Here is a 23,131-nt window from a genome sequence, read left to right as displayed (position 1 = left end):
GGCAGGAGCAAGCAGCAAAGCGTCTGCACTGTAAGAAGCAGGAAGAAAGAGCATGTTAGGGTTAGGGGTGTTAGTGTTAGGGGTGTTAGTGTTAGGGGTGTTAGGGTTAGGGGTTTTAGTGTTAGGGTTGTTAGTGTTAGGGAGTGTTGGTGTTAGGGGTGTTGGTGTTAGGGTTAGGGGTGTTAGTGTTAGGGGTGTTAGTGTTAGGGGTGTTAGGGTTAGGGGTGTTAGTGTTAGGGTTGTTAGTGTTAGGGGTGTTAGGGTTAGGGGTGTTAGGGTTAGGGGTGTTAGTGTTAGGGGTGTTAGGGTTAGGGGTGTTAGTGTTAGGGGTGTTAGGGTTAGGGGTGTTAGGGTTAGGGGGGGTTAATGTTAGGGGTGTTAGGGTTAGGGGTGTTAGGGTTAGGGGTGTTAGTGTTAGGGGTGTTAGGGTTAGGGGTGTTAGGGTTAGGGGTGTTAGTGTTAGGGGTGTTAGGGTTAGGGGGGTTAATGTTAGGGGTGTTAGGGTTAGGGGGGTTAATGTTAGGGGTGTTAGGGTTAGGGGTGTTAGGGTTAGGGGGGGTTAGTGTTAGGGGTGTTAGGGTTAGGGGTGTTAGGGTTAGGGGTGTTCAGGTTAGCATTAACAGAAACAGCTCTTAGTGTTCAGGATCACCATCTACTCTAACAACAGAAGCTAACCATGATGGAGCAGATTCCAAATCCATATTTAAGAAGTCAAGTGTAGCTCTGCTGACAAAGTGAGACAGGACTGGAGGTGATCCGTATTACTGTATTATAGCATATATTGATATTCTATCTTGCTTTTTTATATGATGTAGGCTACTAAATTATATCTGATATTTTATTGCTGCACTATTCTATACTGTATAAACTGATATATTGTATTAACGTAAGAGTTCTCAGAGCAGTAAAATGTCCCCTGTGTAATTTAATATTTGTTATGATGAGATTATTTTGATGCGTTCAGGAAGCACTGTGGAACAGAATGCAGCGTCTCTCGCTCCCCCTCCCTTCCCCTCTCTCTCTCTCACTGGTGTACTCCCTGCTCTGTGTGTGGGAACAGTCTTTTACTTTGACTTTGTCTCGCTGTGACGCAGATGTTTCCTCCACGTTAAACATCTGGTAAGTAACACCTTTCAGCTGATTTTTGATCTTTCATTAAACTGTAAAAATGTGTGTTGTTGGAGAAGAGTTTAGTTTGGTTAGGGTTAACTGTAACAGTTATCAACTCGTAACCCTAACAGCTGTGTTTAACAGCCACCGTGTTCAGGATAAGCCCGACCCTACCCAAGCCTGTGCACGTTGTGTCTGAGCCCCGCCCGACACATTAACTGTATTATGAGCCAGAGCCCGATTTAAACCTGACAATTTCATATGTGGGACGTTATAGCTGACGTTCTCAACTACAATTCGGACTTGTTTGAACTACAGTAATCTGTTTGGAATTATATTAATGAATAATGCAACAAGGACGAAGCATGTAAACTGCGCTGTTTGTTTATTCAGAATAGATGGATCGCAAATGGATCCGAATGAAGAAACGTTAATAGCTGAATAGTGAGGGTAACAGATCAAGGCAGCAACATAATGAAAGCCCTGGAACCATATAGGAGACTGTCTTGTCTCGATCAGCTAATTAATACCGTCCTTCGCCACGGTCTGCATGCTGACGCACTGGCCGACAACGGGGGAGACACGATTTAGCCCAGTTTACCTTACACTCAAGTCAGTGCAGGACATACGCGCAGAGCTACGAGAGAAGCTGGAGAGGCAGAGCTTTCTCCTCCACCCAATTAGGCTAATCAAATAATGATTAAAAAAACACAAATGCTTGATCAAGGGCCCGGCCCGGTCCGAGGATTGTGGCAGGAAATATCGGGTCGGGTCAAGTTCGGGCTCGGGCTTGGGCAGAGAATCTAAACTCTAGTTCAGGATCACCAGCTGCTCTAACAACAGGAGCTAACCAATGCTAACCATGCTAACCATTATGGAGCTGTTTCCAAATCAATATTCGAGAAATCAAGTGTAGCTCTGCTGACAAAGTGAGACAGGACTGGAGGTGATCTGTTAGCGTGAGGACGAGAAATGACTCATCAAACATTACTGAACCTCACTTATTATTCATATTTCAAACCCACAGAATCTGAGGCCTCTGATGTCTATTCTGTGCTGCTGTAAAAGTACTAATACACACTGCCAAAACCTACTGCGTTACTACAAGTTAAAGTTCTGAAGACATTAATGAGTTAAAAGTACATATTATCAGCTAAATGTACTTAGTTTGTGAAAGTAAAAGTACACAATTATTATCGGCTAAATTCATTAGTTGTTCTACTACCGCTCTTCCACCTCCCCTCAGCCCTAGATATTAGGCTACATAACAGCATACATCACACTGCTGCTCACAGCAGAGAGTTGATGTTTCTGATCTTCAGCTCATTAGATGGTCAGTTAGCTCCATCTAGTGGACAGATAGTAGAACTCCATCATCTGATGTGTGACAGCTTAAGTCATCAGTGAAAAATGAAGGATGTGTCAGCACTTGTCAGACAACGATCCATGATGTATTGTATTCAACCCACAGCCATCTTCCAACTACTGAGACAGACTTGGTTTGCGTGTGCCTGAAGGAAAGAGCTGCTGATTCACTGTTTTCTACACTGTTTGTGACATGTTGGAGAGGAATGAGAGACTAATGTGTCCTGTGATGAAAAGCTTGTTATAGTGACAGAGGTCATCTCTCCCAGCAAGGTGTGGACTCTGCTATGAGTCAGTGTGAGGACAGAGAGGAGGGAGCCCCTCCCTATAAAAAACCCACTCTGTGTGGGGACCATGACAGCCAGACCAAAGCTCAGAGGTGAGATGATGATGGACTCTTCTCCATGTTAGAGCTCAGCACTCACATCACTCCTCCATCATGATTCACACTGAAAATATATGTATAAAATACTAAAGAGCCCATATTATACTCCTTGTTTAGCATCATAGTTGTACATAGTTGTACTAGAATAGATTTATATGCTTTGATGTTCAAAAAAACATGTTTCTCATACTGTGCCTCTAGCTGAAACACTATGTCTGAGCTCTTGGCCCGCCTTCTTAAAAAGCCAAGTCTGCTCTGATTGGTCAACCAAAATTCAATCAAGCCACTGGGCGGGCTGTGCATGCTCAGGCAGCACCTATGGGCAGCACATATGAAAAACTGGGCTGGCTTTCTCAATCAATGACATCATTAAATTGAGGAATTTCAAACAGGAATGTGGGCGAGCTGTTTTCAGGCATTTGAGAAAAAGTGCTGTCTGTGGGAGAGAGAGCTACATTTGGAGTGAAAGTTTTTTTTTTTTTTTTTTACTTTATACATCTATTACAGACACAAAAACTATAGAACACTAAAAGACGGGGAAAATCCCAAAAAAGCATAATAGTGGTTCTTTAAATACTAACTTTATTAGTCAACAAAGCGACTGATCATCAACTGAGATGAGACAGCATCTTTCATCAGATTACGTTTTGATGAACACAGACATTACTCATCCACTGTCTCTGTATCAGGATGCAGCAGCAGAATCCAAACTCTCCTGGACCTAAACCTCAGCTTAAACCTGGACCCAGCTGTGTGTCCATGAAGAGTGACTGGTCTATGCGTTCTCCTATTTACTTTAAAGTTGGGAAAGCTCCTGAAGAAAGGTAAGAATTTAAAACTAGACTCGCTTTAGCCTATTTTAAGTCTCTCTGACTGTCTGCTTTGGCTTCAGATCGTCAATAATTATAAGTTTGAATGCATTTTAGCAGACCACAGTGAAAATCAAAAACAATTAACGTTAATAAGCAACAGTTAAGGCAATAATCCACCTGAGGGTTTGTCATTTACACCACAGAAAAAGAATTAAGAGTTCTGGGACCTCATTTATATAAGACTGCATAGCTTTCATACTAAAATATGGCATCTGCACAAAACCTGAAAAGTACGCACGCACAGAAATATTCACATTCATAAAACTGGACGTATGCCAGGTTCTGGGCATCTGTCCTTTATACATGACATTAAGTGTCAAATTGAGTGCATGTGAATAAGCCACTGACGCTGCCTCGCCTCCTCCCATGAATTAATATACAAATGACTATAAATGCGCCCCTTGTTATGAAGGACAGAATGGACCCAAGTGCAAAATTCAAACAAAAACTTCATTAAACAAAGTGGGGAAGGAGGTGAGGGGAGGAGGACGCCAGGAGCGGAGACACGTGGACTAGGGAAGGTTGGCGAGGGACTCGAGAGCCAAACCTAGGAGGGCGAGGGACTCCGGGGTACAAGCTAGGAGGGTGAGGGAAGACAGGATAGGATGGTGAGGGAGCGTACTCCGGATAAGATGGTGAGGGAGCTAGGGGAGCGCGGGGGAAACCGTGGCCGAGGGACCCGAGGAGGAAGTGCTCCAGAGACAACGATCCAGTGAAGATAGTGAGTGGAGCCGGGGTTGAAATACTGAGCTTGATTGTAGATGACTAGCAGGTGTGTGTGGCGGGAGAGCGGTGATGGTGGAATGAGGATCAGGTGTGCATCGTCAGCTGGCAGTAGCAGGCAGGAGCAGGCAGGAGGAGGGAAAACACAGGAGACAGAGAAAGGCAGGGCCAACAGAGAAAGACACAACATAGAACAAAAAAAAAAAAAGCCCAACCACGACACCCCTGACGTCATCTTTTTCCAATCACAAGGCTAATCCTGCTGCAGAACAGCAGGATTAGCCTTGAGAACAGAAAAAACAAACACCGGCTGAGATTAAGGTGTGATCAGGAAGGTGAAAGTAAGGAAAATCATGGTTTATCATCTCTGATAAGCAATAAAAGAAAATCTGCAGATTGTGCAAATTTGCTGGTGTAGGTTGGTGTATGCACCGGGTTCAGAGAACCAAACCATGGCAGAACAAAAAAAAGGTTGATATCAAAGTGGGAATCAAGAGAAGAAGAGTGGCGGCGCCACACAAAGGCACAGTGCATGTTAATCCAAATTACACACAATAAGCAGTTTGAACCCACTGATGTAATGTTATCAATTTTGCAGATTAAAATAATTAAATGTTCTTAAACTTTCCTAAAAGTTTTCTCCACAGAATTCAGCAGAAGATTTCAGATGGCCTTGGTTGTCAGTCTGCCCAGCTGCATCAAACAGACCTGGACTCCATATTTATGGTGTGTACATGTACAAACTCAGTTTTCGCTATTAGCTACAGATTAAATGCTAAACTACCATTCAGATCCCAACAGTCTCCATGCTGCTCTGTTCAGACCAGCATACCTTCAGCCTGATGAATCATATGTTGTGTTCTTTATAGAGGTGTACGCGAGATTAAAACGTTATGATATTTCTACATGAGGTTAAAAGTTGTCTTGTGATATCAGTACACAAGTGCAAAATTACGTTGGTACTACCGAGGACCAATTCACTTGAACTCAATCGGTGCCAAATTTCTGTACCTTAGATCGTCTTTCACAGAGAGCGGGGCTTAGCTCGGTCTCACACACACACACACACACACACACACACACACACACACACACACTCTGCAGTTTGTTAAAGTCACAGTGAAATGAATAATTTTTGATTAATAGGTTGTAGGCATGGGTTTGGGAGTAGAGAGAGATGCTGCAGTTAATTTTGCAATGCCCTGCTATGCCCTGCCGCTCCCTGCAGTGCCCTGCTGCGCCATGAACTACTACAACTACTATTTCTAGTACGGATGCACCGAACCCAGAGTTCGGGTTCGGGTTCGGCCGAACTTTGGAATTTGTTTCCACCAATCCGAACTCTACCAAAGTAGTACAAAGTAACAAAGTACAAAGTAACAAGAGGCGAAACTCGAGAAAAAGAGGCGAACGCTGTGTTGAGTTTCTGCTCTTGTCAAAGAGTATAGAAGTAACAAGAGGCGAAACTCAATAGAACGTTCCATTGCAACAAACGCACCCATGACCGAGCTGCAGCTCCGCCATCTTGGACTGAACGCAACTCAACACTATTGAGTTTATCCTCTTGTTGCTTCTATACTCTTTGTAGAGTTACGGGTGCATTATGCGCACTACGCTGGTCGACGTAATGACGGCGCCGTTGATTACGGGAAGGTGTTTACGTAGGTAGAGCATTCAATGCAGCAGGCTGTGAGAAAGTGGAAATGGCACTGGTGAGCAGAAAAGAAAAGTGCTGTTTGGCAGTACTTTCAGTCAAAAGAAGGCCATTCAAGTAGAGCTACATGTTCAATTTGTAATGCTAATTAGTCTGGTGGTGGCAAGGACCCTAAACAATACATAACATCGCTGCTGTTAAGTTCCGGGGACCATCACCTTATCGTGGTGGAGAGGTTTGTGTGTCCCTATGAACCTGAGGGCTGTGTTGTCTGGAGCTTTGTGCTCCTGGTAGGGTCTCCCAAGGCAAAGTGGTCTCAGGTGAGGGGCCAGACAAAGAATGGTTCAAAAACCCTATGAGTGACCGAGGTAGAGATGGAGTGACCCTGCCCGGAGGAAGCCCGGGGCCCCCGTCTGGAGCCAGGCCCAGATGGAGGGCTCGTCAGCGAGCGTCTGGTGGCCGGGTTTGCCACGGAGCCCGGTCGGGCACAGCCCGAAAAAGCTACGTGGCACCTATCTCTCCATCCAATGGGCCCACCACCTGTGGGAGGAACCGCTGGGGTCGGGTGCGCTGCCACATGGGTGGCAGTGAAGGTCAGGGGCCTCGACGGACCAGACCTGGGCAGCAGACGCTGGCTCTGGGGACGTGGAATGTCACCTCTCTGTGGGGGAAGGAGCCGGAACTTGTGCGGGAGGTGGAGCGCTACCGGTTAGATCTGGTGGGGCTTACCTCTACGCACAGTCTCGGTTCTGGAACCATACTCCTGGATAGGGGTTGGACTCTTTTCTTCTCCGGAGTTGCCCAGGGTGTGAGGTGCCGGGCGGGTGTGGGGATACTCACAAGCCCCCGGCTGAGCGCCGCTACGTTGGAGTTTAACCCGGTGGACGAGAGGGTCGCCTCCCTACGCCTGCGGGTTGTGGGGAGGAAAAACTCTGACTGTTGTTTGTGCATATGCACCAAACAAGAGTTCGGAGTGTCGGCCTTCTTGGAGACCTTGAGTGGAGTCCTGCATGGGGCTCCAGTCGGGGACTCCATAGTTCTGCTGGGGGGACTTCAACGCGCACGTGGGCAATGATGGAGACACATGGAAAGGCGTGATTGGGAGGAACGGCCTCCCTGATCTAAACCAGAGTGGTTGTTTGTTGTTGGACTTCTGTGCTAGTCATGGATTGTCTATAACGAACACCATGTTCGAACATAGGGATGCTCATAAGTGTACTTGGTACCAGAGCACCCTAGGCCAAAGGTCAATGATCGATTTTATAATCGTTTCATCTGATCTGAGGCCGTATGTTTTGGACACTCGGGTGAAGAGAGGGGCGGAGCTGTCAACCGATCACCATCTGGTGGTGAGTTGGGTCAAGGGGTGGGGGAAGACTCTGGACAGACCTGGTAAGCCCAAACGGGTAGTGCGGGTAAATTGGGAACGTCTAGAGGAGGCCCCTGTCCGACAGACTTTCAACTCACACCTCCGGCGGAGCTTTTCGTGCATTCCTGTGGAGGCTGGGGGCATTGAACCCGAGTGGACAATGTTCAAAGTTTCCATTGCTGAAGCTGCGGTGAGGAGCTGTGGTCTTAGGGTCTTAGGTGCCTCAAGGGGCGGTAACCCACGAACACCGTGGTGGACACCGGTGGTCAGGGAAGCCGTCCGACTGAAGAAGGAGTCTTTCCGGGATATGTTATCCCAGAGGACTCCGGAGGCAGTTGCAATGTACCGAAGGGCCCGAAGGGCTGCAGCCTCTGCCGTGAAAGAGGCAAAGCAGCGGGTGTGGGAGAAGTTCGGAGAAGACATGGAGAAGGACTTTCGGTCGGCACCAAGGTGCTTCTGGAAAACCGTTCGCCACCTCAGGAGGGGGAAGCGGGGAACCATCCAACTGTGTACAGTAAGGATGGGATGCTGTTGACCTCAACTGAGGAGGTAATAGGGCGGTGGAAGGAGCACTTTGAGGAACTCCTAAATCCGACTAATACGCCCTCTATGGTAGAGGCAGAGCTGGAGGATGATGGGGGATTGTCGGCGGCTGGGATGAGGATCAGCACCTCTAAATCGGAGGCCATGGTTCTCAGCAGGAAACCGATGGAGTGCCTTCTCCAGGTAGGGAATGAGTCCTTACCCCAAGTGAAGGAGTTGAAGTACCTTGGGGTCTTGTTCGCGAGTGAGGGGACAATGGAGCGGGAGATTGGTCGGAAAATCGGCACAGCGGGTGCGGTATTACATTCAATTTACTGCACCGTTGTGACGAAAAGAGAGCTGAGCCAGAAGGCAAAGCTCTTAATCTACCGGTCAGTTTTTGTTCCTACCCTCACCTATGGTCATGAAGGCTGGGTCATGACCGAAAGAACAAGATCCAGGGTACAAGCGGCCGAAATGGGTTTCCTCAGGAGGGTAGCTGGCGTCTCCCTTAGAGATAGGGTGAGAAGCTGAGTTATCCGTGAGGAGTTCGGAGTAGAGCCGCTGCTCCTTCGCGTCGAAAGGAGCCAGTTGAGGTGGTTCAGGCATCTGTTAAGGATGCCCCCTGGGCGCCTCCCTAGGGAGGTGTTCCAGGCACGTCCAGCTGGGAGGAGGCCCCGGGGAAGACCCAGGACTAGGTGGAGGGATTATATCTCCAACCTGGCCTGGGAACGCCTCGGGATCCCCCAGTCGGAGCTGGTTAATGTGGCTCGGGAAAGGGAAGTTTGGGGTCGCCTGCTGGAGCTGCTATCCCCGCGACCCGACCCCGGATAAGCGGACGAAGATGGATGGATGGATGGATGGCTGCTGTTAAGACATTTGCGTGTGAGTAGTGCATGAAGGAATCTACAGACAGCAGCCAAAATGCAGCAACTTCAGGTACGGCAAAGGAAGGACAGTCACAGCTAAAAACTTGTGTTAACCAGACAGTGCCTCTCCTGGGCTGTCAGCTGTTCTCTTGGCAAAGGAGTCTCCCCACAGTGGGAGCGGAGCGACTGCTGCTCGTTAGCTAACGTTAGCTTTCTAATTTCACCCACCCAACATGACTTCATCATACACTGGTTGGCGAATATTTGCCAAACACAATTGTCACTCAGCTGGCGATAGCGATGTGCTTTCCTACGATGTGAAAAGAGCGTGTGAATTCAACATTAAGTTGTTACATTTAACTATTTTAGAGGCTGTGGACGTTGTTTACTTCATTAATGTGTTTACTGTGTTAATGGACTGAGGATCAGAATCAGAATCAGAATAGCTTTATTGCCGTAAAGTAAAGAACATTTTTAACACATAAAAGGAATTAGTTTTGGTGTTGTTGGTGCATGTCACACATTCTCTAAATAAAGAATATAAACAATATAAGTAAAGTATATGTACACAGTATACAGTATGTATTAACTTAAAAATAAAATATTAAAAATAAACGATAAAAGATGGGAGTAGAGGATGGGAGTAGAGTTCGGTTCGGGGTTCGGCAGAATCTTAACCAGTGGGTTCAGTATTCAGCCGAACCCCAAAAATCTGGATTCGGTGCATCCCTAATTTCTAGTCATAGTTCCATTATCGTTATTGTTACTATAATTGCCACTGTTCATCGTACCCTCAACCGGCACCGTCAAACACCGCCTACCAAGAGCCTGGGTCTGTCCGAGGTTTCTCCCTAAAAGGATGTTTTTCCTCACCAGTGTTGCACTAAGGCCACATCCACACGTACCAAAATAATTTCTTTTTCCCTATCTTCCCTGGCATTGTTCCAAGAATATGTGCGTCCAAACCGAACCATTTGTAAATGACTCAACACGCTACTTTATATTCCAGGCCTATAGGTGGCGCTGTTTCTGCTACAGAAATTCACAAAAAAATGCACAAGAAGAGGCGGAGCATGCGCATTATGCTTGCATGCTGTATACAAACAGACAGTAGAGGACGAAACCATAACACAAGAAGATGATGATGAAAATGGTAAGGAAACCAGAATCGTTTGTGTGCTGTTGTCAGTGTTGGGAAGGACACTTTCAAAATGTATTCCGTTACAGAATACAGATGCCCAATGCCCAAAAATGTAATTTGTAACGTATTCCGTTACGTTACTCAATCTGAGTAACAGATTCTGAATACTTGGATTACTTCCACATTGAATTGTATTTTATAAGTAGGAATGCGGCCATAACATCCAGCTTACTAAACAGGCCTACTCTGGTGTGTTCTTCTGGTCCAACTGGCTGAATGTGTACCTGAACAAGCAGCTAGGTTTTTGTATTTGTAGTCACACGTCAACTATAAAATAGCAAGGTGACCAGTAACACTACAGCAGATGACTACCCTTAGCTAATTAAAAAAAAAAACTTACTTTAAGATGCTTCTTCAGGTTGGAGGTGGAGTAATTTGGACGCTGAAAGGAGGTTGGTTGCTGGCAAGCAGAGGTTGCACTGCACAGTCATCTTTCGTTCTCCCTGTTCTTTCTTTAATGTGAAATGCTGTTTGAATTTCCAAGATAGAAACGTATTCCTGTCTCTGTTGTGCCGGTTCCGACTCCGTTGTGACTGATCACACAAATAGCAAATGTTTTCGTTTTCATGTTGGGGCTTCTGGGAAATGCATGGAGTTGCCTTAATTTATTCAGTATTCATGGACAGTCATAAGTATTGTCATTTAATTCATTGATTTCAACAATGTAACTGTATTCTAAATACCAACTATTTAAATTATAACTGTAACGGAGTACAGTTACTCATCACTTGTATTCTGAATATGTAACGCCGGTACATGTATTCTGTTACTCCCCAACACTGGTTGTTGTTATGAGATGTCGTCGCGGGGTAAGAGGTCGAAGGCTAGAGGTCGAGGGGTGTGGCGATAACATCATCGATATGCAAGTATGCGGCTTCACCGTCCAAACGAAGACGCAAGGGCGCCGTTTTTGAATTTTTTCACCCTGGGACCAGGTTTCATAAAAGTATGCTTAAGGCAGTGCATTCACAGGATTTTTTTAGACAATCGGCCAAAATGATTCAAACGTGCGTTTGCACCAAAAAGCGTTTCCGTGTGGTTGGCCCCTAAATGCTTGCTCTTGGGGGAATTAATGTAATTCTTGGGTCTTGAGATAACTCTTGTTATGCCAGAGAAGCCATTTGAGTTTGTGGCAAAACCTTTCACGGTGTTCATTTTTCATTTTGTGACTTTCGATTGAATAAAAGTAAAAAATAAAAGAAAAAAAATTTCTTCCAAATAGTTAAAGTTAAAATCTCGTCTCATTCTCGTGAACCCAATCTCGTGTCTTGTCTTGTGAGCTGAGTGTCACATCACACCCCTAGTTCGTTTATCGTTCTGTTTTAGCTGCTGGAGGAGAACATCATCACCTTTGTGAAGAATGAACTGAAGAAGATCCAGAAGGTTCTGATTCCAGATTACCCAGAAGAGGCTGAGGATGTGTTGGACGGTGAGGATGAAGAGCAGAGTAGGAGCAGCAGAGACGCATTTCTGAAGATTACACTGCACTTCCTAAAGAGAATGGAGCAGGAGGAGCTGGCTGTCTGTCTGCAGAACAGTAAGAGTATTTAAGAATTAACATGATGGAAAGGAAGAGGAAATGAAGTCAAAATGGGAAAAACTATATATACAGTTGTGTTCAAAATAATAGCAGTGTAACATCACTAACCTCATAAATCTTTTTTTTTGGTAGAAGTGATATTTCTACATGGCAAATAATTTACAAGTAAGCGTTGTAGAGTCATAGAAAACCAACAGACCCAACAGTCATGACATGCATGCTGCTCATTCTGTGTAATTGAATCTGTAAATGAAAGGGGCATGTTCAAAATAATAGCAGTGTTGTGTTCAATTAGTGAGGTGATTGATTCTGTGAAGAAACAGGTGTCAAGTGTGGCCCATATTTAAGGAAGGAAGCAAATATTGTGCATGCTGGTTATAGTGCATTTCACACTGAAATACTCAGCAAAATGGGTCGTTCCAGACATTGCTCTGAGGAACAGCGGACTTTGATTAAAAAATTGTTCTTTTTGGGTCTAGGGGCCGCAGACAGTTTGTCCGACGACCCCCATGCACTGAAGTCAAGCCACAGTACACTGTGAAGACAGTAAAGCATGGTGGTGCAAAAATCATGTTATGAGGATGTTTCTCATACTCTGGTGTTGGGCCTATTTATCGCATACCAGGGATCATGGATCAGTTTCAATACATCAAAATACTTGAAGAGGTCATGTTGCCTTATGCTTAAGAGGAAATGCCTTTGAAATGGGTCTTTCAACAAGACAATGACCCAAAACACACCAGTAAGCGAGCAAAGTCTTGGTTCCAGATGAACAAGATTGATGTTATGGAGTGGCCAGCCCAATCCCCAGACCTCAATCCCATCGAAGACTTGTGGGGTGACATCAAAAATGCTGTTTCTGAGGCAAAACCCAGTAATGCAGAGGAATTGTGGAATGTAGTTCAATCGTCCTGGACTGGAATACCTGTTCACAGGTGCCAGAAGTTAGTTGACTCCATGCAACACAAATGTGAAGCAGTTCTCAGAAATAATGGTTATGCAACTAAGTATTAGTGCAGTGATTCAAAGTAAAGCAAACCCTTGAGACAGTTTTCAGTTCATACAGTAAATGTTTGAGTTTGTAAAGAACAGCCTAATATTCCTTTGTCTTCACTTTCTGTAAAGGTATAACACACACTTGATTAATTTTGGTCATGTTATGATTTGGAATTGAATGTGCAGGGTTCCCAGTGCATTGATATAATGGAATTAAGAGTTATTCTAAGGATTTTGAGCATTATTCACTTTTTTTAAACACACTGCTATTATTCTGAGCACAACTTCATATAGTATACTGCACACATCTACATCAGATCCAAGGCTGTTTTTCTTAAAACTGATACAGCCTTAAATGTTTAGATTCTCTGATGTTATTTGTTGTTTGTTTATTCAGGAACTCGTGTTGCAGTATGCCGCCCCAAATTCAAGTCCAACCTGGAGAAGAAGTTCCAGTGTGTGTTTGAGGGGATTGCTAAAGCAGGAAACCCAACCCTTCTGAGTAAGATGTTCACAGAGATCTACATAACCAATGGATGGACTTTAAAGGTCAATGAAGAACATGAGGTCAGACAGATTGAAATAGCATCCAGGAAACCAAACAGACCAGAAACAACAATCAGATGTGAAGACATCTTTAAAACCCCACCTGGAAGAGATGAACCAATCAGAACAGTGATGACTAAGGGAGTGGCTGGCATCGGGAAAACAGTCTTAACACAAAAGTTCACTCTGGACTGGGCTGAAGGCAAAGCCAACCAGGACATCCATTTCACATTTCCATTCACTTTTAGAGAGCTGAATGTGCTGGAAGAGAAAAAGTACAGCTTGGTGGGACTTGTTCATCACTTCTTCAGTGAAACCAAAGAAGCAGGAATCTGCAGGTTTGAAGAGTTCTCGGTTGTGTTCATCTTTGACGGTCTGGATGAGTGTCGACTTCCTCTGGATTTCCACAACACTGAGATCCTGACTGATGTTACAGAGTCCACCTCAGTGGATGTGCTGCTGACAAACCTCATCAGGGGGAAACTGCTTCCCTCTGCTCGTGTCTGGATAACCACAAGACCTGCAGCAGCCAATCAGATCCCTCCTGGGTGTGTTGACATGGTGACAGAGATCAGAGGGTTCACTAACCCACAGAAGGAGGAGTACTTCAGGAAGAGATACAGAGACAAGCTGCAGGCCAGCAGAATCATCTCCCACATCAAGACAACACCAAGCCTCCACATCATGTGCCACATCCCAGTCTTCTGCTGGATCACTGCTACAGTTCTGGAGGACGTGTTGAAGACCAGAGAGGGAGGAGAGCTGCCCAAGACCCTGACTGAGATGTACATCCACTTCCTGGTGGTTCAGTCCAAACTGAAGAACATCAAATATCATGGACAATCTGAGACAGATCAACACTGGAGTCCAGAGACCAGGACGATGATTGAGTCCCTGGGAAAACTGGCTTTTGAGCAGATGCAGAAAGGCAACCAGATCTTCTATGAATCAGACTTGACAGAGTGTGGCATCGATATCAGAGCAGCCTCAGTGTACTCAGGAGTGTTCACACAGATCTTTAAAGAGGAGAATGGACTGTACCAGGACAAGGTGTTCTGCTTTGTCCATCTGAGTGTTCAGGAGTTCCTGGCTGCTCTTCATGTCCATCTGACATTCTTCAACTCTGGAGTCAATCTGCTGTCGGAAGAACAATCAACATCAACATGTTTCTACCAGAGTGCTGTGGACAAGGCCTTACAGAGTCCAAATGGACACCTGGACTTGTTCCTCCGCTTCCTCCTGGGTCTTTCACTGCAGACCAATCAGAAACACCTACAAGGTCTGATGACATATGCAGGAAATAGCTCACAGACCTATCAGGAAACAGTTGAGTACATCAAGAAGAAGATCAGTGAGAATCTGTCTGCAGAGAGAAGCATAAATCTGTTCCATTGCCTGAATGAATTGAATGATCGTTCTCTAGTGGAGCAGATCCAACAGTCACTGAGTTCAGGAAGTCTCTCCACAGATGAACTGTCTCCTGCTCAGTGGTCAGCTCTGGTTTTCTTCTTACTGTCATCTGAAAAAGATCTGGACGTGTTTGACCTGAAGAAATACTCTGCTTCAGAGGAGGCTCTTCTGAGGCTGCTGCCAGTGGTCAAAGCCTCCAACAACGCTCTGTACGTGCACACAGAACTATCCAGATTAAATGGAGTTTTTCTTTAATTAGAATTTATTTTTGTTTGTAGCTGTGTTCTTATGTGTTACTGATTCCTCTTCAGACTGAGTGGCTGTAACCTTTCAGAGAGAAGCTGTGAAGCTCTGTCCTCAGTTGTCAGCTCCCAGTCCTCTAGTCTGAGAGAGTTGGACCTGAGTAACAATAACCTGCAGGATTCAGGAGTGAAGCATCTGTCCTCTGTATTGGAGAGACCACACTGCAGACTGGAAACTCTCAGGTTGGTGCTCAGCAATTTGAAAATGATGAACCTCTAAGTTGTTATTTTTTTCATGTATTAATTATTGGATGGCCTTTCTATTGAATCTCCTTTAGGTTGAGTGGCTGTACATTGTCAGAGAGAATATGTGACACTCTGCCCTCAGTTCTCAGCTCCCAGTACTCTAGTCTGAGAGAGCTGGACCTGAGTAACAATGACTTGCAGGATTTAGGAGTGGAGCTGGTGTCGGCTGGACTGAAGAGTCCACACTGCAGACTGGAAACTCTCAGGTTGGTGTTCTGTTAAGACCTGAGTAACATGCAAGTTAAAGCAACATTGTGTAACATTCATATTTTTTTTCGATTTGTGTCCCTACAGTGTCAGTAATTTATTTCTACACTGCTGTCATAAATATTGATACCTCTACACGTGCATTTGTTATGATTACATTACTTATAATCAAAATCTAGCGAGTCAACAACTCTAACCACCAGCCAAAGGTGCAACAACACAAGACATAGCAAGCCAGCTAATATTACTTAATAGTCCAACAACAAGAAGGCCAGCTCGCCGTCCTGCCCTTTTTTAATTTCGCGAAACCTCTGTAACGACTTTTTTTTTTAGCTTCCTTTACTCTTTTCAGCTTACCTTTACTATATACCCTGAGGAAGGCTCAAGCCGATGTGACAGTCCCCTTTGTGACAGTCTCACTACCTGGTGTATGTGGATCTGCATCTGCACATGGGGAAACCAGACCGAATCAGGATAGGCATTTCCCCATCACAAACAGAGACATAGAAGCCCACAGTAGTTATCAGGAGTTCTGCTCTTCATTAAACTTGTTTTAACTGCTTTTGTATAGTGGAAGTTGTTATTTTTAACACAAGTATGGCAATACATGTCTTACAATACTTTATCTCTCTCACAGTATGATATAAAATTAATGAAATAAAACCTCAGCTTCTAAGGCCTTTCTGCTCTATGAAAATACAGTATATGAAATAGTATAGTGTCTTTGACACCGGAATGTAGCTTCTACAGTAACAGTAAACATTTTTCACATTTTTAAAGTCAACATCAAATACAGTGACAGTTACCTGCCCATGGGGAAACCACACCAAATCAGGATAGGCATGTTGACATCATAGACAGAGACATAAAAGACCTACACAATGCACAGTAAGTCAGAATGGAGAAATAGCATTAGAAGCAATGCAAAACAGGCTACATTTAGCATTCAGCTCTGAGCCTAAAATTAGTGACTCACTAATTATGCTGGGTTTTTACAGGCAGCTTCAACAACAGAACGGAGCGATTAAATGCATTCCCAGTCAAAAAATCGATACTAGCGTAATCCTACTTCATTATCCAGCTGCAGCAATAAATATGCAGAGGAGGGGAAATCAGTCTCCACAAAATCATCTGATGTTTATTTGTGCTTTAGAATGTAATCACTGTAAAACAATGATAAAATAAGGTTTATTTCTCTCTCTCTCTCTCTCTCTCTCTCTCTCTCTCTCTCTCTGTCTCTCTCTTGGGCAATGAAAATTTCAAGTAGCTACACAACAGTAGTTCTTGTTGTGTACAGCTGGACTGTAGAGCCGCCCATTTCTAGCACTCAAGATAATTGTTATGTATTGTTCCCGGGTTGTGGCCCAGGTTGTACCTGAATTGTCATGACCAACTGTGTGTGTGTGTGTGTGTAGTCTCTCAGGCTGTATGATCTCAGAGGAAGGCTGTACTTCTCTGGCCTCAGCTCTGAGCTTCAACCCCTCCCATCTGAGAGTGCTGGACCTGAGCTACAATCATCCAGGAGACTCAGGAGTGAAGCTGCTTTCTACTTTACTGGAGGATCCAAATTGGAGACTGGACACTCTCAGGTATGGACGGACGAACACTTTTTTTGTCACTAACTGAGAAACTCTGGTTCATGTTTAATGGAGGATCTAAGTGAACGTGTATTAAAGGGGTTCTCAATCTTATAACACAAATACTTGTTGAAGGTCAGAGGTCCAGAACGATTCGATTGGCATTAAAAAAAAAAAGAATTAATCAACTTACATATCACTTTTATGCAACATACTTTCAAGTTGAGTACTCACTTTTCCTAGTCAACTTTTGTAGCGATGCAGGTAGATGAAATTCGGTACCAAACAGGAGCTTTTATGGTAGCTTACTTATCTCTAATAAAATAATTTAAGTAATGTCAGGACCGGTGACCAGAACTCAAACGCAGACCAGAGGTTAGTTGCAATTAAGGTGATTTTATTGAACTGAACAAACAGAATGTGGTTTGAGAGGCAGGTGGTTTGGATGAGTCAGAGAGAGGGAATGGGGTCCGGGCTCCAGAGCTCTTGGTCTAGCGGTGCTGGCAGGTAGATCAGGTTTCAGGCACAGGGCGAGATGGTAGGCTGAGGTGAGACAGGACAAAACAAGTTAGCAAAATGTTATTCACAATAGTGAAAGTTTTTAGATTGGCTGGCGTGTTATCATACAGGCAGATTCAACGATCTGGCGGAGACTGGAAGGAAGCAGGAGCTCCAGTGACCACGCCTACCTGTGGCTTCCAGAGCATGAGGGAGAGAGCAAAACACAGAGACAGCCACCAAACTAAAACACACCAAGCATACAGCAAGCACACCAAAAGGGGAAAAAATAACACAAAACTACATTCACACACATACTATGAAGGAGGCCAGGGTCACGGTCAGCGGGCCGTGACAAGTAAGGTGGTAAGGTTTTTTTTTTTTTTTTTACATGACATCTAAATAGCATCCTATTTAGATGTCATGTAAAACTCCTCCAAACCTCCAGCCTGTCAGTCTGTCACCAGGGCATAGAGAATGCTGTTGTGCATGTCTCAGAGTAAAACTGCCTGCACATGATAGGCGGCAAAACCGCTCTGCGCCGGCCGTTCCATTGATTTCCTACAGGGAGGGCGGTGGCGCCCAACTATGCACTGCGCTACCCCTGGCTTCGCGCACTGCTTGGATTTGCCGCTTTGAGCTGTGCTCAAGGTTACAGTTATTTAAACTTTGACCTAGTTGCCGCTGACCTTTCAAAGGCGCAACCAATAACATAATGGCATGTCGTTACCTAGCAACGGGAAATAGCTTCCTTGCCACCCTTGATGACCTTTACCTGCGCTGTGCTTTGCTCTGCGCCCTACCTAGCGGTGCACAGAGAGAAAATCGCATATCATTTGTAGGCGGCTTAAGTGTAACCACACTGTAACAGCTTTAGCAACATTGCCCTGAGTTTGACTTGAACAAGCTGCAGAATCGACATAGTCTCACTCTGTCTCATTTCACATGATGGTTAAACCTTGCATTTATCCACAGCCCTGGAGTATGAAGTTGATTGTGACTTTGTTTCTTCCTGCAGGGTGGACCATGGTGGACCGCAGAGACTGAGACCTGGTCTGAGGAAGTGTGAGTGTGTTTTAAGTTTGCTCTAAGAGAACTCAGCTGGGTGTTACACTAGTTTAACCCCTTCCTGGCACTGGAAGTATGATATAAGATGAGGTTACTTATTTCAATGTTTTACTGAACAGGATGCTGAGTGCTTAGCAGTTCATAGTGAATTGGCTAAATCTCCCTTTACCAGTGGATGTTATTATTATAAGCATAAGTAACTATAAAGAAATAATCAAGAATCAATAGCGCGGTGCCTCCACTGTGGAACTATTTAACTTACACACTATGAGTTATATCGGTATTTCCCCAGAAACAAATGTCAAGTATTTTAAATGTAAACCTTAGTAAAATGAAATGTTCAGGACAGCCAGGTAACATGTATAACACAAAGAAATGTATTTTACTATTCTGGTTTCTCTTTCTGTGTTGTATAAAAAATATTTTCTTTTAGTCTTTTTTGAAGATATCACTTTATGTTATTCATAAACATCTTTACTGCTTTTACAGTCTCAAATAAAACTCTAAACACGTGTCACACAAATCCGCAAACTGATAACGTTGATCCAACAGAACTAATAAATACATAAATACATTAATCAATAGTCGAGCCAACAGAAAGCTAACTTTGTTTCTTTATTTTTTATGCGTGCATAAGTTTTTGTGTTCAAGTAACCTTCAGTTTTCTTCTCTGGATGTTTTTAATAAATAAGCGTTGAAAAAACTCACAGTTCATAAACACAACACGGCATAATTAATGTCACAAAGATGTTTAAAAGGTGAATAAAGTGAGTTGAGGTAGATGTATCTTCCAGTTCCTCCCTGATGGGAGACCTGGTATCAGATATACGACACAGACGCAAACATACCATAAATACTCATTTTTCATACATAAACTGGTATTTCTATAACGTGAAGATCAGCTAATAGCAGTTTTAGAAAGCAGATGGTTCAGAGCTGCTTTGTGCTGCAGTAGAAGAAGCTGTGACAGTTTTATTAGTGAGACTTTATTCAGTTCATGTTTCTAGATTTGGATCATCAGCTGTCATCATCGGGTCAACACGAGGACGAGAAGCTGAACATTGTTGACGTGTTGACTTTCATGTTCAGTAACTGTTCATGTTAGAACTGGATTGTTAAACATCACTCACAGCTGAATATGAAATGAACGTTTGAATGGTTTTCTTTCAGTTATTGTCAGTGAAGTTGTTAATAAATCATCAGATGATAACCTGCGGCTGGATTGTGTCTTGTTCTCTCCATCAGATGTCTGTGAACTGGAAGTGGACACAAACACAGTACACAGAAAACTCAAACTGTCTGACAACAACAGGAAGGTGACATGTGTGAGAGAGGATCAGTCATATCCTGATCATCCAGAGAGATTTGACTCCTGGTCTCAGCTTCTGTGCAGAGATGGTCTGACTGGTCGCTGTTACTGGGAGGTCGAGAGGAGAGGAGAGGTTTCTATAGCAGTGAGTTACAGAGACAGCAGACACTGTGGGTTTGGATGGAATGATCAGTCCTGGAGTCTGAGGTGCTCTGATGATGGTCGTTACTCTGTCTGGCACAATAAGGGAGAGACATCCATCACCACCTCCTCTTCTTCTGACAGAGTAGCAGTGTATGTGGACGTTCCTGCTGGCTCTCTGTCCTTCTACACAGTCTCCTCTGACTCACTGATCCTCCTCCACACCTTCAAAACCACATTTACTCAACCTCTTTATCCTGGGTTTATGGTCTTGTCAGCTGGTTCCTCAGTTTCTCTGTGCCCTCTGCAGGACTGAGAGTCTCTCCTGTGGACAGACATTCGTATAGTATATGTCACTGCTGTATATATCTCAGTTGTCACAGAGTTTGGACAAATCAAAGCAAAGCCTCTGCATTTCATTTTTTTTTACCCCAGAGCACTGTAACTGTACCATCTGGTGTGTCTGAGTGTGTGAGAACTGATGGAAATATTTTTCGTTATTATAATAAAAATATGGCTAATCTGATGCAGCTCATAATCACGTTCTGTATTGGGTTTAATTTATACAGAAATGCTGATTTACGGGATAGTCTTACCAAAAGTGACATAGTTGACTGAAGAAGTATTAAACATGTCAAAGTAACAATAATATACATATATACCTGTAAATGTGTTTATTTTAAAGTATAAAAAGTTTTTTGGTCTGAGTCTCTGAGTTCATATTGGAGTCTTCACTACCTTATGATTTATGTCGTGTGTGTGTGTGTGTGTGTGTGTGTGTGTGTGTGTGTGTGTGTGTGTGTGTGTGTGTGTGTTTAGAGGCACTCATGGGGTTAATTGTTGCGTAGGAGACTGCAGCAGTTAGTATGTTGGTATAAAGTTACTCATCATTACAAAGAACGCCATGAAGACTCATTAACCATTAAACTGAGTATGAACACACACACACACACACACACACACACACACACACACACAGTGTTTCCTCTGAGAGCTTCAATAGAAACGTGGCATGATGCTTTCTAACAGCAGTCATATGTATACATTTGATACCAATAACTGCTGTATAAGTGTGTCATTGTATTTACCTCTCTGATTGGGACCTCCACAAGCTGCACTGCAGGTTTAACTTATTTTTTTTCATTCTCAAAGTATAATCTGACTAAAACACTCTTCTTATTGTCCCACTAAGCTTCTCAAATAGAGCATGAGTGTTCGTCAGTCAAACCTGTGATTATTATGGACGGCGGCCGCTAGTGCAGCCCAGTTACATTGTGGATGAGTTTGGTTTTTGGTGGCACGTTGAATCAGTGTTTTGCGGGACTGCTTGCATGGCTGCAGCAGCTGCATCTCCGTCTCTGCTGGCCTTAGCCTTACACTAGGTGTATGGTCGCTGTGGTGTTCCCAGCACAAGATGTGAAAACCATAAAATGATGTCACCAAGTCTGTCGTTTCCAGCGCGAAGGCTCGGCAAGTTGTCGCAGCGTGTGGTCGTGCACCTCTTGAATTTTTGTAACTCTGCGTGCGTTTTCACTTCAACACGGTCGGACATGTGGTCAGAGAGAGACACCACACTGGGAAAAGGAGAAGCATTTTGCTGGATTGCGTGGAAATCGCTTTGTCAAAGCTACAAAAACGGCCTCATGTAAAGAGTCTTTGTAACATCGAGAGGCAGTCATTTGGAGTTGGAGATAAACAACAGTCACGCTAATGATAAGAGTAGATAAATGTAATGTTTGGCGTTACATCTGTGTTTATTAGGGATGTTAACTCAGTGTTTCCCCAGAAAAGTTGTTTAGTCCAGTAGCAAGTGTCTCTGTGTCCTCTGCAGGACTGAGAGTATCTCCTGTGGACAGAAACACTGACTGAAGATCAGCTGCTGAAACCAAAGTTCAGTCTGTTCACCATCACACACACTCTGCACTGTGAAGCAGATCTGAGACTCAAACACAAAAACATTCATCTGTAATAAAATCTATATGTTTCATCTTGAGGGCGATCATTTGTTCATTTGATCATATCATGATTTCATTCATCAGCTGACTCTCTTTACTGAGGTTGATACACCCCCCCCCCCAATAATCAAAAACTATGGAACTCAGTGCAGTCTACTCCAAAAACCTGTTATATTTCCTTTACATACATTAAGACATTTGCACCATAAATTAATACAGAAAAAGCACAAATTGTTGCAGAAAAATAAACCAGAATGCAGAAAATGAAGAGTTTGATGTTCAAGATTCTCGATAATAAGACTTGTGCCTAAAGATAGAAAATATATCATCTTTCAGAACCTTGAAGGCTCCATAATTTCACACTCTGAAATGTACACAGTGAGTACTTTTACTTTGAATACTTCAAGTTAGTGCTGAGTAAGTATGTAGCTTACTTTGACTCCAGTAGACTTTCTACTGCAGGATCTTTACTTGTAACAGAGTATTTCTACACTGTGGTAGCCTATTGCTACTTTGACTTTAATCTTTAGTTTAGTTTTGTCACTTTTATTCTGCTCAACCTGAGGCAGATTATTTAGATGATTAAGACATGAACATGGGTCTTGTTTGCTCGCTCTCATGTTCTCTTCAGAAACAACCGTTCAAACACAAGCTAGGAGCTACGATCACTTTTTGGCAAGTGGAAACGTGCATTTTATGGATGTATTGCTTCTTAAAGAAGGTATTTAAACTGGTTATGTTCTTGTGGGCTATACTCTGTCAGATAGAATTGAAATCCAGTATTTTTGAGGCAGAAACAACCTTTCAGTGTAAAGGTAGGGGCTGCGATCACTTTTTGGCAGAACAGCTGAAGGCGTGTCCCTCCCTCCCGCTCCAGGTGACTGATGGACGGACAGGTGCTGCTGTCGGTTCACTTTCCTTCTTCAGTTGTCGGATGGAAAGTTGGAGATGTTTCCAATCAGCAGAAATCAGCTGGGACAGCCAACCAACACACAAACTGGGAGTACAACCACTTTAATGATGACTTTGTGAATATTATATCTGAACTTTTACCTTCAGTCTTCACCACAGACTCCAGCAGTTTTGGACAGTACCGAAGCCAAGTGAATGTAAAATCAATCTGAGCATCACAACCAACTGTTTTAGACACAGATATGGTCATAATAATGCTCCAAGATGCTGTCAAATTGCATTTTTGTTTTTTAAATCATCACATTTTCTTAAGGGGAGGAGCCCTAAACCTCCTGCCAAACATGGTCACCCAAG

The 23,131-nt window shown here is 43.8% G+C and overlaps 1 protein-coding gene across 3 annotated transcripts in view; it reads left to right on the top strand.

Moving 5' to 3' along the window:
- Positions 1-862: 862 nt before the first annotated feature.
- Positions 863-23,131, top strand: part of LOC144515973 (protein NLRC3-like) — a 24,942-nt gene continuing 2,673 nt past the window's right edge. Inside the window, exons 1-10 of one of the 3 annotated variants that reach the window (XM_078247198.1) lie at positions 863-1,119; positions 3,550-3,684; positions 5,091-5,181; positions 11,397-11,607; positions 13,004-14,771; positions 14,874-15,047; positions 15,143-15,316; positions 16,733-16,906; positions 18,411-18,457; positions 19,706-20,606. In XM_078247198.1, coding sequence (XP_078103324.1) covers positions 983-1,119; positions 3,550-3,684; positions 5,091-5,181; positions 11,397-11,607; positions 13,004-14,771; positions 14,874-15,047; positions 15,143-15,316; positions 16,733-16,906; positions 18,411-18,457; positions 19,706-20,226 — 3,432 coding nt within the window. In that variant the 5' untranslated portion in view covers positions 863-982 and the 3' untranslated portion in view covers positions 20,227-20,606. Of the gene's footprint in view, positions 1,120-1,175; positions 2,855-3,549; positions 3,685-5,090; positions 5,182-11,396; positions 11,608-13,003; positions 14,772-14,873; positions 15,048-15,142; positions 15,317-16,732; positions 16,907-18,410; positions 18,458-19,705; positions 20,607-23,131 lie in introns of those variants that run through there. The other 2 variants (XM_078247201.1, XM_078247200.1) reach the window with 2 other exon arrangements.

The sequence above is a fragment of the Sander vitreus genome, chromosome 3 (assembly GCF_031162955.1).
Source record: "Sander vitreus isolate 19-12246 chromosome 3, sanVit1, whole genome shotgun sequence".
NCBI lineage: Eukaryota > Metazoa > Chordata > Actinopteri > Perciformes > Percidae > Sander > Sander vitreus.
This window is presented reverse-complemented; position numbering and strand designations above follow the sequence as displayed.